Here is a 15,959-nt window from a genome sequence, read left to right on the forward strand (position 1 = left end):
ATACTAAAAAAATATTAGCAATGCTTATATTTTTTTGTATTAAAAAAATGATTTAATCCGTAGCATAACACGTGCTAATAATCTAGTTGTATACTATTCATCTACATTTTCATTAAATTAAATTGGTTATACCAACACAAAATTAGGTAAAAATACTTTTCTTTCCTTTATCATTGAATACGAAGATGCCTAATTAACCGTGCATTATTTAATTTCTATAATGTTTTGTAGTACGACAAGAGATTCAACTAGCCTCGAGGCATACAAATTTTCCTAGGTAGCACCCTCACACCACTTACAAGTTATTATTTAAGATTTTATTTTAAAAAGATTGCAAATAAATTCGTTATAAAAAAATTATCAAATTAACTTAACATTATATTTGTCAATATCCCAAAAAATACAAGAAAACAAGATAAAAAACAGGTGGGAGCTTGGAAGAAGCATTCAACACGGAGAGAGGAGTGAGTCTCAGTATAAAAAAACAATACCGCATCCTTTCTCACGTGGAAACTGCATCGATTTTTTTCAATAAAAAAATATAAGACTAGAAGTTAAAATCTATTTATCAAAAACAAAAACGAACGGAGGAAATGAAGCCCTAATATAGGGCACATGGACTTTGGGTTTGGGACCCTATCCCTCATTATTTCTTTCTGCAGGGCTAGCGGGGTCCTCAAGAGAATCTTTAGGTCTGCTCCAGGGCCTCCCCCTCCAGTCTGTAATATACCAATTGAAATTTTTTCTTTGATATTTCTGTTAAAATTAGTTCTAATTTTCTAGTTCTGGGTGATGCGGAAATATACTCATTTTCTTAAATTTTTCTAGATTTAAATCTTAAAATTATTATTTTAAAAAATTTAAAAATTTTATATTGTATAAAATCCACGTAAAGAGTTAGTTATGCTATTTTAATTAAGAGCTCATTTGTTTTAGCAGTGTGTTTATGTTTTTAAAAGAAATTAAATTATTTTTTTATTTTAAATTAATTTTATTTTAGTGTGATGTATTATTTAGATATGGTGATATTAAAAATAAATTTTAAAAAAAAAAAAAATAATCATTATCTTAATTTCAAACATTGCCAAAATCTTGTAAAAGCGATGCCAGGAGTGGGCTCTGTTCATTTTCTTTTAGTAACTCTCTTAGTGCAAGTATTTTTTTTTTTAAAAAAAAGAAAATCTATTATTTTTTTCACACCCTTGGACTAAATCCTTGACATTCAAGCAACAAAAAAAATCACATACCAATTATTAAAAAAAAATATAAAATATTTGAAAATGATACACGGTTAAGCTATGGGGGTAGGTGTGAGATTTGACCGAACCACCTCCTCCATAGCACACCACTGCACCATCCTCTGAAGACTTCTCTACTCTCAGCCATATAAAAAACCCCCCAACCCCCTCCTTTTTTTCTCAGCTTGACGTTCCCTTCTATAGAGAACACCAAGCTTAAACCTCCAGAGCCCCGGCACAAAAATATAAATATAAATTAATAGATATATAAATAATCCCCTTAATTTCTCTCTAATCTCCATTTCCAGTTCAGTTTTTTCAAGAATTAGAAATTAACTATGCAGTCGCTATCTCCTCCATCTCCAATCAAGTCCCTGATCCGGCCACGGCCACGGGTCATCCGAGCGAGTCCCAACAAACTCGTCCTCCAATGCATCTACCGTTCCGACTCGGTATCTTTACCGAACGGCGTCGGTTCGAACAGGGCAGATTGGCAAAGTTCCTGTTCTATACTAGCAAGCAAAGTGGTAGCTCAACAACAGCCAACCGATAAATCTAGTAGAAGTGGCGATGTTGACGGTGGAGCAGATCACGTGGCTGCAGTTAACGGCCACAAGACATCTATGGACTTAAACCTTGTCCCGATAGAAAAAACCGCGTCGAACTCGAACGGCAACAGCAGCATCAAGCCTCATCAGCCTCAAAAACCGTTAACGATAACTGACTTGTGTCCTGCCCCTATGCATGGGTCCCATCTCCGAGTCGCGTACCAAGGAGTTCCAGGCGCGTACTCTGAAGCTGCTGCTGGAAAAGCTTACCCCAACTGTGAAGCGATTCCTTGTGACCAGTTTGAGGTTGCTTTTCAAGCTGTCGAGCTTTGGATAGCCGATCGTGCTGTTTTACCTGTCGAAAACTCACTCGGTGGGTCTATTCACCGGAATTATGACCTCCTACTCCGTCACCGACTCCATATAGTAGGTGAGGTTCAGTTACCGGTCCACCACTGCCTCCTTGCCCTCCCTGGAGTCCGAAAGGAGTATATTAACCGCGTCATTTCGCACCCACAAGCTCTTGCTCAATGCGAATTAACGCTTACCAAACTCGGTCTCCAGGCTGCGCGTGAGGCCGTGGATGATACAGCAGGTGCTGCTGAGTATATTGCTGCCAACAACCTCCGTGACACGGCGGCGATTGCTAGTGCACGCGCGGCGGAGCTTTATGGGATGCAGGTGCTTGCTGATGGGATCCAAGACGATTCAAGTAATGTCACGCGCTTTGTTATGTTGGCGCGTGAGCCGATTATACCGAGAACGGACAGACCGTTTAAGACAAGCATCGTCTTCGCTCATGATAAAGGGACGAGTGTGCTGTTCAAGGTGCTTTCAGCTTTTGCGTTTAGAAACATCAGTTTGACGAAGATTGAATCGAGGCCGCATAGGAACCGTCCGATTAGGTTAGTTGATGATGGGAATGTGGGGACAGCAAAGCATTTTGAGTACATGTTTTATATTGATTTTGAAGCATCCATGGCTGAGGTTAGAGCACAGAATGCATTGGCTGAGGTTCAAGAATTCACATCATTCTTGAGGGTGTTAGGGAGCTATCCCATGGACATGACACCTTGGTGTCCATCAAGAGGAGATGACGATGATGATGATGAGAAAAACCCATTTTAATTATCAAGAAAAGGTGTAATTATTTGCACAAAAATGGGTTTAATTTAATTTTCTTTTTTTATTTTTTCTTATCTGTTGGGAATTTTTAATTCTACAATGAACAAAGAAGTTGTTGATAATGACAACGATGATATGATAATGATGCTGCTGCTGCTGTTGTTGTAGTAACTATTGGGGTAAATACTTTAATTTCAGCAGTTCTGTTTTGTGATTTGCAAGGAGCACTGATTGACACTCAAAATCTTTGTCTGCCGCCTCTCAGAGTCCTTGAAAGAAACAATTTTAGCAAATATTATTTTCTCTAATTTTGTAAAGGCAGTGTTTGCGATTGTTGCAGCTTTGTATTTTCGATATAAACACGTTGAAATAATTTTAAATAAAAATCAAAAAATTTGAAAAACACTCTCTTACTTTAGTGGCTGGAATGTTGTTCAGAGGCACTGATGTTTCAATCAGGGAATGGTCATTTCTACCATAATTTGGGTTAAACTGAAGTTTTGTAGAAATATCTCTTGTTTACTGCAAATGGGTTGTTGGGATCAATCAGGGCTGGTTGAGTTTCCAAAAAGATGAGCAAAAAGAAGGTCATGCTGTAAGATTCCATTTCTTACAAGAAATTCTTAAATTCGCCATTTCTCAGGACATGCAACAGTAAGATTCCATTTCTGTCAAGAAATTCTTAAACTCGCCATCCGGAATGAGAAGATTCCCTTCTTTCACGACAAGCAGCGAAAAAAATTCCAAAATGATGCCTCGCCTGGCAACTTCTACCTTGCTAGCTGCTACTAGGTGTGTTTTTCACGGCAAAACTATATATATTAGATTTTTTTAATATATAATGTTGTGATTTTCTCTAAATTCCATCTTTAACAGTGATTTTTAAAATATTTGATTGGTTAAATTTAAATATTTATACCTTCAAAACAATTATTATGGCTGAAAACTTGTTGGGGTCTACTAATAGAACAAAGATTTCCTCTCTATTTTCTGGCTCTCTCCTCCGGTTTTCTTTTTTATATTTACTTACTCTATGAAGCAAAACGAGTTTTTAAGAGTGCCGTCAGAATATTATATAGATTGTACTAAAAAAAACATATGAGGTAGTGTTTGATTGCTCACCTGTACCATACTTTTAAAAAATTTAATCCTTCTTATTTAGAGTTATTTTTTAAATTATTTTATATATTAATATTAAAAATAAAAAAAATATTATTTTAATATATTTACCAAAAAAAAAAAAAAACAATATACACAGCAATGTTAGATAACCTACTGTACGAAGGTGACGCCATGTGGTGAAAAGACAGTGTTAACCTTTGAAAGCGACATGGGCATGCCCTGCCAAAATGTTGGTAGTTGGTTGATCCCTGGCAGTGGGAACGTGACGCTCCCCATCTCATGCCTGTCAAAATCTAACGGCCCATATTTCAAATCGATGTTTTGTTTCTTTTTAATGCCCTTTTTGTAAAAAAAAAAAAAAAAAAAAAAACCCTAGCATTTACCGTTGCTAAATCTCCCTGATTTTTTAAATCAAAAAACTCAGATTAATTGCTCTTCTAAGCTTCTGTTATGATTAGATAGAAAAAACATTTAAGATTCAGACATGAAAAGGGCATTACCATTCTGACCGTTTACCACACAAGGGCAGGCACCAATGAGGGAGAAGGATGGGGTGTCCTTTACATGTCCAGCTATGTCGTTTTGGATTCTGGAAAACTGACAGTGTTAAATTAAATACATGTGGGACGACGAGCCCAGAAGCTTGCGTGTGGAAAGCCAGGAATAATTGAAAATGGGCGCCCCAGGCAACATGATTCGGGGACATACCGAATACGTATGTCTTCTGCTTTTAATACCTACCAATAGACAAGGGAGACAGTTCAATGTATTTTCAGCTTAGGTAGTTAATAGCAGATTTAAATCTCAGAGTGCCAGGCAGCCTGAATACACTTAATTAAAAGGAATATATTTTATTCTATTTTATTCGCCATCGAGATATGGAAATCTTCGACACGTGGATTGCTTTTATTTAATCAAAATACAATATTGTATCTACAATTCAAATTCGTCTACCAAAAGGGCCTGTAAAAGAGTTGCATAGAATGGAACCGCACCATATTCACATGGTATATATACTTTGTTATGTGTTAATTAGACATGATTTTGGATTAAAAAAAAAAAAGGTAATAACATATATTATATATAGTGTACGTTTGTCTAGGGCTATACGTTATGGGCATAATTATGAAGTGAATAACATATAATTAATTAACAGCAGCAATATAAACTCGTATTTGCTTGAGGTGGGGAAGAGAGGGTGTTTGAATTCATTGAAAAAAAAGCATAATGGGGATTTGCACGCAGACGTGCAGCGATCCTCTTCTTGACTAAATTCTATGGTTTAATTAATTGCTTTCGTCTTGCTCACCAACCAAGATCGGGGAGTTACTATCTAAAGCCTTGATTGTTAGCAAGTCACGCCATGGAAACGTACAGCTTCCTTTTCTGTTTCTTGCTTTTACACCAACCAAACAAATATTGAAAATAAGGGTAGATCATATTTAATTATATTATTTTCCTAGAGTTAGATTTCAAAGAGCTCATGATATTTTCTTGCTAGTGTTTTTCCTCCCACGAACATATAGGTGGTGTAGAAATATATATCTCAAATTTACTTCTTCAATACCAACAGAAATTTGGTACTGAGCATTTGAAAACTTGTTGTACAAGTATTTTTTAAAAATATTAATTTTTTATATGTTTTGGATCGTTTTGATACAATAATTTAAAAAATAATTTTAAAAAAATAAAAATATATATTTTAATATATTTCAACACAAAAAAAATTTTAAAAAACAATCACAACTATAAAAAGACTTACATCAACTATTGAGTGAGGTGGTTTTTATCTGTATAATTAAATAGAGTTGTACTTTCTAGAATTAATGCCCTAAAAATAAGAAAAACGTCATGCTCAAACCCCATCACCTGTATTTTTCCTTTCATATAAAAATTAAAAGAAAAATGATTGAATAACTTTATAAAAACACGAAATTGATTTCTTGGATGGTCCAGTTCTTAGTTTGTTCTTCTTTTTAATTCTTCAAAAAAACATCATTATATACAATAATGATTGACACTGTGAATTTCCTAGTGATACGAGTAATTATATTAATTATGATACTTGATCGAATTATATACTCGACATCAGTTTATATAATAATGCATTTTTTCACTAAACACTAGTGGGAAAATGAGATTAAGCAATAATTAAAAGTGATGAAAATAATTAGAGAGGGTTTGGTAAGGGAAAGAGAGGGCGTGACGAGGGAGGGAGGAGTGTTCAGTGTACACGTGTGAGTTTGTGTGGTGGTAGGTGAGGATGTGCTCGCTATTGCTGCTAGTGGTGGAAAGCTACTCCTCTACCCTTTCCTTGCACTTGTTTTTTTAGTGACGCGTCCCTCACCTCTCGCTGATGCCTGTCGTTTTTTACCTCCCCCAATCTTTATTTTTAAAAAGAATTAATTTTTAATCAAAACAATTTAATAATATAAAAAAATAATTTTTTTATAAAAACATTTTTCTACGGCAAAAACAATCTTTAATTTCTCGTTAATTGAAATGGATTTTCCACACGCATCTTCAAACGCGTTGCTTAATCCATGTGGCAAGTTCCTTTTTTTTTTTCTTTTTAAACTAAAATCAAATATCTCTTCTGTTTATTTGTTTTAATATATCTCTTTTATTCGGTTACTATTCTATCCTTATTCCATTTTTAATATGTTAATGTAAGGATTTTTTTACTTATTTATAGAAAAAATCAATGTATTAAATATTGTAGTATATACTCTCATATGGAATGGAGAAAATAACCTTTAATAGCTATGGTTGTAACATTTCAATGTTTTTTTTTTTATTATTTTCTTAATTCTGGGTAAATCAAGTAGTTTACTCGTCATCGTAATCATGGGAGTTTTTAACTAATGATAGACATAAAGGTTGGTTTGGTGACTAGAATGAGATACATTTTTCGTTATTATTAAGATTTAAATATATCAAATATGATATAAAAATTTTTTTATAAAAATCTTAATTGCAGATTAAATATTATTTTTTTTACTATAGTTTAAGATAGACTTGATCTTGTTAAATTAACATTTGACTTGTTTCAAAAACATCTTTGATATTGAAACAAATAATAATAATAATAATTTGCTAAATAAAATCCATGCTTCACTTGTTGTTTGATTGTGAATTTAAAGGGCGTTCTAGAATTGTTGGTAGCATGGATGGTTAATGATTTTGTTGTTAATTTTATTAAAGAATTAATTTATTTTAATAATTTAAGTTGTTAGGTAATGTTTTATAATATAATTTATATTATTTTTTAACACGTTCTTTTAAGTAAAAGTTTTTTAAACTTGAAACTTGCTCGAACTTATATTAATTTGTATTTAATTTTTATTAAATAAATAAAAATTTCTTTTTATAAAACCATCAAGATTCTAATATCATGTCAAGAAACCATCTTAACTTAATAATTTAAACTGTTAGATGAGATTTTATAATATAATTTATATTATTATTTGTAACAAATTTTTCAACGTATTAATTGTATTAAATTCACGATCCTTCTCTGTTTAATTCGTGTCAACTAACTTTCTCAAGCAACGATGGCAGATTATTGTTGTAGGGGTTACAATTTCTGTAAAATTGAAAATGAGAAATTACGGGATAAATCAATCATGGTGACACTTGGAATTAAAAAAAAAAATTCCATATCAAGGCAAGATATTTTTTCTTATGATTAAGGATAAAGGGATTTGAGATTATATATTATAAGACAAAACAAGAAACTTATATGCATAATTCATCTAAAAAATAGAATTTATACACAGTTTCTTTATTTATAAAACCATACACTAACACATTTATAGATATCACATGTGCACAGCAGCTAATGTACGTAGGGGATCCGTCGGTCACCAAACATTATTTTGCCATAATATGACATGCCCAAAAATATTAATTAATTAGGACTCGGATTTTGGCATGAAATTAACTCTGATCTAATGTATTTATTCAAAGCTTGTTTATTTTTATGTTTTAAAAATATTTTTGAAAAAAATTTTATTTTTTTGTTTTAAATTATTTTTTTGTGTGTTTTCATATTGTTTTAATATATTTATGTCAAAAATAATTTTTAAAAAAATTTTATTTTAATATATTTTTAAATAAAAAATACTTTTAAAAACAATCATTACGACACTTCCGAACACCCGATTACTCCACCAAACCTTTCATGCCTATTCCATTATGGAAAATTAGTAGTGCATGACTGTCATCTTTTGATTCTTTCCATTGCTACTTAAATGTCTAATAACAATGTTTGGATTTAAATTATAACCGGAAGTGTGGTAATTTATGCTTTTAGATGGGTTTTAAAAGTACATTTTACTTTTAAAAAAATATTAAATTAATTGATTTTTTTAGTATTTTTTAATTATTTTAATACACTAATATAAAAAAAAATGAAAAACATAATGTATTTTTAAATAAAAAAACACTTTACATTATGATTCCAAACACATAAAATTTTAGTAGTGTAGTCTTACCCGAATTCAAATTCAAATATCAATGTATTTTTAGATATAAAAATGGTTAGCATTAGTTGTGATTATTTTTGGATTTTCTTACCCATGTGAAACCTTAAGTAATGTGGTGCCATAAAAGACATTCATAATATTGACGCTGAAAAAAGAGTAAGAAATAGATATTTCAATGGCTATTAAATCTAGTTCAGCTATTTCAAGCTGGGTTTTGTCAAAATTTAATTTGATTTTAAAAAAAAATTAAAACAAGTGAAAATTAGAAGGAGCAAGAATTTTTTTATTAGTATTTATTAATGGATACAAGGATAAAAAATTATATTAGTAAATACTATCATAATATACCAACAAAATATTTTCAACGATATTTCCACTTATATTTATCAATTTTATGCTCAAGTCATTTTTATTACACTATCTATATTGTGATATATAACATGACTCGAGCTTAATTAATAACCTCTCTAAGGTCATCTTTAAAGCAAAAATAAAATGAAAAGAGGCTGGATTTGTTGTTGCTAATTAATTTGTTGGTGTCTTGACCACAAAGCTTTCACCAACTTCCGATGATTGTTGTTGAGCTAAAGCTCAGAGAATTTGAGACAGTACACTGACTTTTTCTCTCCAAAATTTCTTTGGTTTTTCAGGACCAGGTTTAGCTCGAGACAATTTGGTATTTAAAAAAACATGATTTCTTAATTTTCCATAAAAAAATATCTTTAAAGTAAATAAACAAATAAAACTAGACATGAAAACAAAAAAGATATTTTTTTTTTAAATAAACAGAACCTTACCTACTGTTAGGAACAGGCTAGACAATATCACATCATCTTAGCAAGTTTCTTAATGAAAACAGTCCATTATGCTTAGCATGTGAGGCCCAATACATGGAATTGATTTTGGAAAATAAGAACAAAACATAATATTTTCTTATATCTTATAGAAAATATTTAATAATAATCAAAAATATTTTTTAAAAAAATTATCACGATACTAAATAAAACTATCTTTATTTAAAAATTAAAAAAAAAAAAAAAAAAGCACTACCCATTGTAATCGGATATGATTAATTCTTACCGAATCCGAATAGCATTGTCATCCTTAATTGAGAGACAATGCATGGTTTACACTTTCACTTATCTGACTGACAGACCTTTTGGGCCCAATTTCATGTTACATGTGCAAATTACAATGGAAGCCCTGGAATGTTATCTTCTCCAAGAAAACACAATTATTTATAACCTGTTTGAAATAGTAGTTATAGTTGCTAGTATTTTTTATTTAAAAATATATTAAAATAATATTTTTTAAAAAATTATTTTTAATATTAACACATAAAAATGATGTGAAAACACTAAAAATATTAATTTGAAGTAAAGAAAAAAAATAAAAAAATTTAAATTTTTTCAAAAACGTTTTTTAAACGCAAAAATAAATTGATTTTTTTTTACTTAAATTATTCAATTTTCTGGGTACCAAATGGAGTATTTAGATAACACGTAATTATTGTCTCAGGAGATAAAAAGAGACAGAAACATATTCTGTTGGAGACATATTGTTAAAAAGAAAAAGATATAAACTCAAAATAAATGTCATTAAAATATTTGTTTGTACTTTTAAAACAAAAAATACAAGAGAGAGAGAGGTATGTTCATCTGTCTTCATTATTTTAAATATTTTTTTTCGAAGTACTAAAATATTTCTTGTTGTCCAATAGAAGACAAGGGAATGTTTTATATTGTTGTTTTGTAATGTGAAAATAGTTGGATTTTCCATGGAAGGTTCTAAATTAATCAGATATAGTTTTTCAGTTGGATATATCTAGGTGCTCGTTTTGATAAATCAATGGAAGCTATCATCAGCTTTTAGAAAAAAAAAACAGAGACAGCTAAAATGTTAGTGTTAAGTGATTATGGGTCTTCTGACTACGCAGCATGTTCAAGCCCTGAGTACAGTGGACAGTGGCCTGTAGAAAAATGGTAATTGTAAAGTTCTATTATCATTTCATTATTGCACAAATGGCTCTTTTCTTCCTGGAAAATCTCAAGAGTAGTTATTACTTATTAGGAAAGGGGCCCACTGAAATGCATCTTGAAGTTGATGAATAGATCATATACTCAACAAGCACTTAATAGAGTGTCTTTTAAAAGTATTTTTTAATTCAATTTTTTTATATATATTAATGCTTTAGATTAAAAACAAAATCTAAAAATTAACTTAATGTTTTTTTAGATAAAAATAATTTAAAAAACAAATCAAGCTATAAAAACAAACACTCTCACGGATCAAATAGCCTTAACGATCAACTTATTTTAATTTACCAGTCTAAAATGGTAAATATGGATGATAATTGATAAACAATGACTATGACAGCCATAAATTATAGGTTGTAAACTAGCCATTTAATCTGTGCTTTGTCGTGTTTTTTTTTTTTATAAAAAAATATTGGCTATGCTAGTTGTTTTAACGTGTTTTTTTGCATAAAAAATTTGAAAGTATAAATTGAAAAGTCTATGTAAGCACGATTAAGATATTTCATAATATAAAATGAGACATGCATTCGATTGTATTTACTAACTTATTTTTAAAAATAAATAAAAAATAAATCCACACTTTAAAAAAAAATAATGACTTTAAAGTTAAATACAAATGAAACTGACTGAATAGATCCACGTTATCAACAATATAATTTAAAAATGAATATTCTTTTTAAAATAAATTTCATTTATATATAAAAAAAAACATTGCAGGTGAATTGGGATAATACATTGAAAAATAAAATAGAAAAATAACAACTAAAAAAAATTATATTGACAAAAAAATATGCAAAAACCGTGGTCTAAATCATGAGGCCAAGATAAATCCATAGGAAAAACTTAAAGATAATCACAAAACCAATATTTAAAAAAAAAAAACTAACGCAAAACAAAACGATCATATGAAGCTGGATGCCAAAAAAATTAAATGTTGAAAAATGAAACAAGAAAAAAACAATTACATAAAAGGATCATAAATAAATGAGGGTGAGAAAAAAAAACATTAACTAGAGGGATAAAAAAATCTCAATTGGAAGGTTTAATTGGACTAAGAAATAGCTTTAACAACAAGAAAACAAATCAAAAGAATAAGGATCAAATTAAAAAAAAAAACATAGAATTTTATTAAAGGATAAAATTAAAAGAAAATACGGACCAAAATGAAAAACTAAACATATGAGAAGTTGCAAATGAATGACTAAATTGAAAAGAATAAAAAATTTTATAAATGAAATAAGAAATTAATAGAACGAGGACTGAAATTGATAAGTAAGAAACAAAGACAATAATGGTATACATTACTTGTTAGAAAAGAGAGAGAGAAAAAATAAAAATCAAACGATCATCAATGACAATCTAACCATTATAAGCTGTCCACGCCACTCTAAATGGAAGAAAACAAGGTGGCGTATTTAGGGAGACAGTGGTAGGCTAGTTACGTCCTCCGGTGGCGTCTACGTGCTGGAACGTATTGAGTACGCTCTGATAACTTTAAACATTAAAAAAAAAAAATATCAAAATGCTACCAACGACCTCGACAATTACACTAAATACTCATAAGAAAGTACAAAAATACCTCTAAAGATGATATTGCATTGCATATTAAATTTTGAAAATCTCAAAACTCTACTATCTAGTAGCATAATAATTTTTTTGACTTTGAGGGCAAATATGTATTTTTACTATTAAAAATTTTATGCAAAGTCAAGAAAATCTTAATCAACAATTCTATATTTTATCAACAATATAAAATAAATCAACAATTCTATATTTTATTGACTTTAAAGGTAAAAAAAAAATAATTTTATTGTGACGGAAAAAAAAAACATCGACAGCCCCCAAGAAACTTAATTTTCTTGAATTAACGAGCACAAAGATAATTTCACTATAACCCCAAACATATTTTACCGTGAATTGAGCCCATTCCAGTTTTGTTTCTAAGGTAATGTAATGAAGGGATTTTGTCTCATTTCTTTTTTCTTTTAAATTGAGCAACATCAATTTGATTTGATATTCAAAAGAATTTAAAATTTTGGAAAAAATAATAATAATGTTGAGAGTGGGATTTGAACCCACGCCCTTTCGGACCAGAACCTTAATCTGGCGCCTTAGACCAACTCGGCCATCTCAACATTGTTGATGACTTAACGTATTATAAGAATATATATATGTCTTACCGCTATGTCCTGCGTAGTAGAGCTGCAAGGCATTTAAAACGTTTAAAACTCGATTGTTGTCAGTGAAAGACTAAATGAGTGTTACTGAGTTGGAGTGTCCTGATTCAACGATCCCACTCGAAATACTAAAATTACTGATTTGATTAGATATAAAATTACCGATGGCCGGCACTTTCAAGAAAATTTGGCATGTTCCAATGTAACCTATGATTTGATTAGATATGAACTTTTGTCAAGCGTTTTTTAAAATAATTATTTATTTTTTTACTTTAAATTATTTTTTTTATATTTTCATATTGTCTTGATATTCTAATATTAAAAATAAATTTAAAAATAAAAAATATTATTTTATATATTTAAAAAATAAAAAACAATAATATGTAACTGTTTTCTAACCAAGTCTATCTTTATCAACAACCAATTCCTCCAACTAATCAATTCCTAATCCAGTCCATTTGGTTTTTGGGGAGCTTTAATTTGGCCTCATGGTCGGAGCATAAGCACATATGAGGGGGATCATTGTTCACACAATAAATAAAAAAAAGTATGATTATGATTATTTTTTAAAGTTTTATTATTAAAATATATATTAATAATATATATTTTAATTTTTAAAAAGTATTTTTGAGATTAGCACATCAAAATAATTTAAAAATATTAATATAAAATAAAAATAATTTAATTTTTAAAAAATATTTTTCAAATACAGTGCCAAACACAAAAAGAATATTTGGATATGAGGTAACTTGTGTTTTTTTTTAGTAAAAAACATATTTTTATAGCTTTTAAAGATATAATTAGATGTTATTTATACTTCAAATATATTATATTTTTTTTAAAAAAACAACCATATTTCTAAGCCAAACACCTCTAAATATCCAAGGTGATGTCTAGCATTAGCAAAAGAAAAATGGCGAAACCCCACTCACTAACCATGAGTGACGATGCCTGTATCAAGAATTAAACAACCAATAAGAGTTAAGTGGCATCGAAGGTACAAATCAGCACTAAACCTAATGCATTATATTGGTTAATTAATTGCATGTTTGAATATGATTATGTTTTTTTTTAAAAAAAATGTTTTTTTAATGTATTTTTTATTTAAAAAAATATATCAATAATAGTTTTTTTATTTTTAAAATTAAGATATTAAAATTAAAATGATTTGAAAAAAAAAAAATATTAATTTAAAATTTTTTTTAAAATATTTTTATAAACACAATGGTAAACACGCTTTAAGAGAAAGTTCAAGGAACCTCTTGTCGGATTTGACAGCACAATTATCTTATAATAGAATGGTAATGGCATGGTCAATGGAGATTAAAGCGTGTAAACAACGACCAGACAAGGACTCGAGGGATGTTTGGGCTTCCTGGCAGCACATTCGATGATGGGACTGGCTAGGCCATCGAACTGTGGATTTGACGTATAATGTCTGATTTAATTCATTCAAATTACAGGGCAACAGCAGCCTCCAACAATTAAGATATGTGATTTTTACCGTAAAACCTCGAAAGGGAATTCAGATATATGGAAGTGCCATGTTGAGGCTCGTATCGTGAAGAATGTGCAATCAAGTCCTTGAATTGTAATTTTTATGCCAATCTATGCCTCCCATCCATTTTGTTTTTCCAAATTTCCCATGTGTCTTCATGCGTCCACAGGCAAGAGAAGGTGTTGTCATGTGCACAGAAAGTAGAGTGAAAGAGAAAGATCCTTTTAGACCATCAAATCTTTAAGATGATAATGTTTTATTTTTTTTTATTTTTCATATTAATATATTTTAAATATTTTAAAAATACAAAAAGGAAAATCAATTTAAAACAAAAAAACAAACACTCCCGTCTAAAAGGGAAATGACATGCATTGGAGTTAGGATCTTTCCCTACAGCATTGGGTGGTTCCGAGAAAAGTATAAAGCAAAAGGAAATCTAACAGCAGAAAAAGAAAGCTTTTGCATGCTCTTTAATGAAAAAGCTTTTGCATGCTCTTTAACATATACATCTTGGCCATCTGCTTTGCCCTTGATCTCTACGATGAGTCTGTCCTCTTTTACCCATCCCTGTGGCCATCTGCTTTGCTCTTTAATGAATCATCGTCTTGCTCGCGAGTCCAGTATTCTGCTTCTGTCATCACAGGGATCATTTTCTTTGTTTTCTTTTAATTTTTTATTGTGGTATGTCCGGCGTTTGTATATACATTGATTAATTTTACAAGTTTTGAAACTAATAATTATATAAATCTCTGATTTAAATTTGTAATTATTAAAAAACTCGTGATTATTAAAAAGCAAGTATTTACTTTCAGAGATGATGCCTACAAGCACAGCATGACAGAGGCAACAGAATTGTCTTCGCCTTGTTCAGCTAGGGGTGAGAAGGGCATACAGGGCCCAATTACATTTACAGGCCGGCCCATGAGATCAACTCCTTAGACAGTAGAATCATCAATCAAAACAGAATCAGAATGGACCATTGCCCCGTTAAGATAATTTTCTTTTGGGCCAGGTAATCCAGCGAGGACCATAAAAATGCTCCATGGAGTAGAAACCACATGGTCAGTAGAATCTTGATAGCTTTTTACAGAGAGATAGAGGAACTGCTTTATTGATTCTGTGCCTGAAGTTTATCGAGTGACCCTCAGACTGGCAAGTCAAGAAAGAGTTGTTTTAAAAATTGCAAAACAAGAAAATATGTGCGGTGTAAAGAGCCAAAAATGGATGCATGAACAATCAATTTTACTGTTCCCGAAGGAATGTCACGTCCATATATTCCCCTTTTCTTTATTGGAAACATGAAAAATAACAACAATCTAATTTCCTTTTTAAAATGCCAATCAACACATCTTTATTATTATTTTTTCTTGTTTGTTTTATATTTCAGAAAAAAAATTTTTTTTTGCTTCAACTTTTTTTTATTTTAAAAATTATTTTAATGTACTAATAACTTTTCTTGCCAAAGATATGCATGCTGCATTCAAAAGCTGCCGACCCAAATACCAAACTATGCACCTAAAATACGTGGGCACAAGTTTATTGCCATGAAAAAGGAAAAGAAAAAAATCCAAGCATCCCTCTCTTTTCCTACGAAATAGACAACGAAATGATAAACTTGTATTTTACAATATCATAGTATATCTAGCTCAGAGACCCAATCAAACTTTTAATCTATATCAAAAAAATTTTAAAAAAATCAACTTAAAATTGACCCAGGTCAATCTAATC

The 15,959-nt window shown here is 30.3% G+C and overlaps 1 protein-coding gene and 1 non-coding gene across 2 annotated transcripts; one reads left to right on the forward strand and one right to left on the reverse strand.

The window, feature by feature from the left end:
• The first annotated feature begins 1,389 nt into the window (after window positions 1-1,389).
• On the forward strand, window positions 1,390-3,125 carry LOC118059708 (arogenate dehydratase 3). Its single transcript, XM_035072653.2, has one exon. The coding sequence runs from the start codon at window positions 1,577-1,579 to the stop codon at window positions 2,912-2,914; it is 1,338 nt and encodes a 445-aa protein (XP_034928544.1). The 5' UTR covers window positions 1,390-1,576; the 3' UTR covers window positions 2,915-3,125.
• Window positions 3,126-12,610: 9,485 nt separating this feature from the next.
• On the reverse strand, window positions 12,611-12,691 carry TRNAL-AAG (transfer RNA leucine (anticodon AAG)). The gene has a single exon. It is a non-coding gene; the product is annotated as a tRNA-Leu (tRNA).
• Window positions 12,692-15,959: the final 3,268 nt, after the last annotated feature.

The sequence above is a fragment of the Populus alba genome, chromosome 4 (genome assembly GCF_005239225.2).
Source record: "Populus alba chromosome 4, ASM523922v2, whole genome shotgun sequence".
NCBI lineage: Eukaryota > Viridiplantae > Streptophyta > Magnoliopsida > Malpighiales > Salicaceae > Populus > Populus alba.

Coding starts and splice junctions, on each gene's coding strand:
- LOC118059708 (XM_035072653.2), top strand. CDS start 1,577: ATGCAGTCGCTATCTCCTCCATCTCCAATCAAGTCCCTGATCCGGCCA.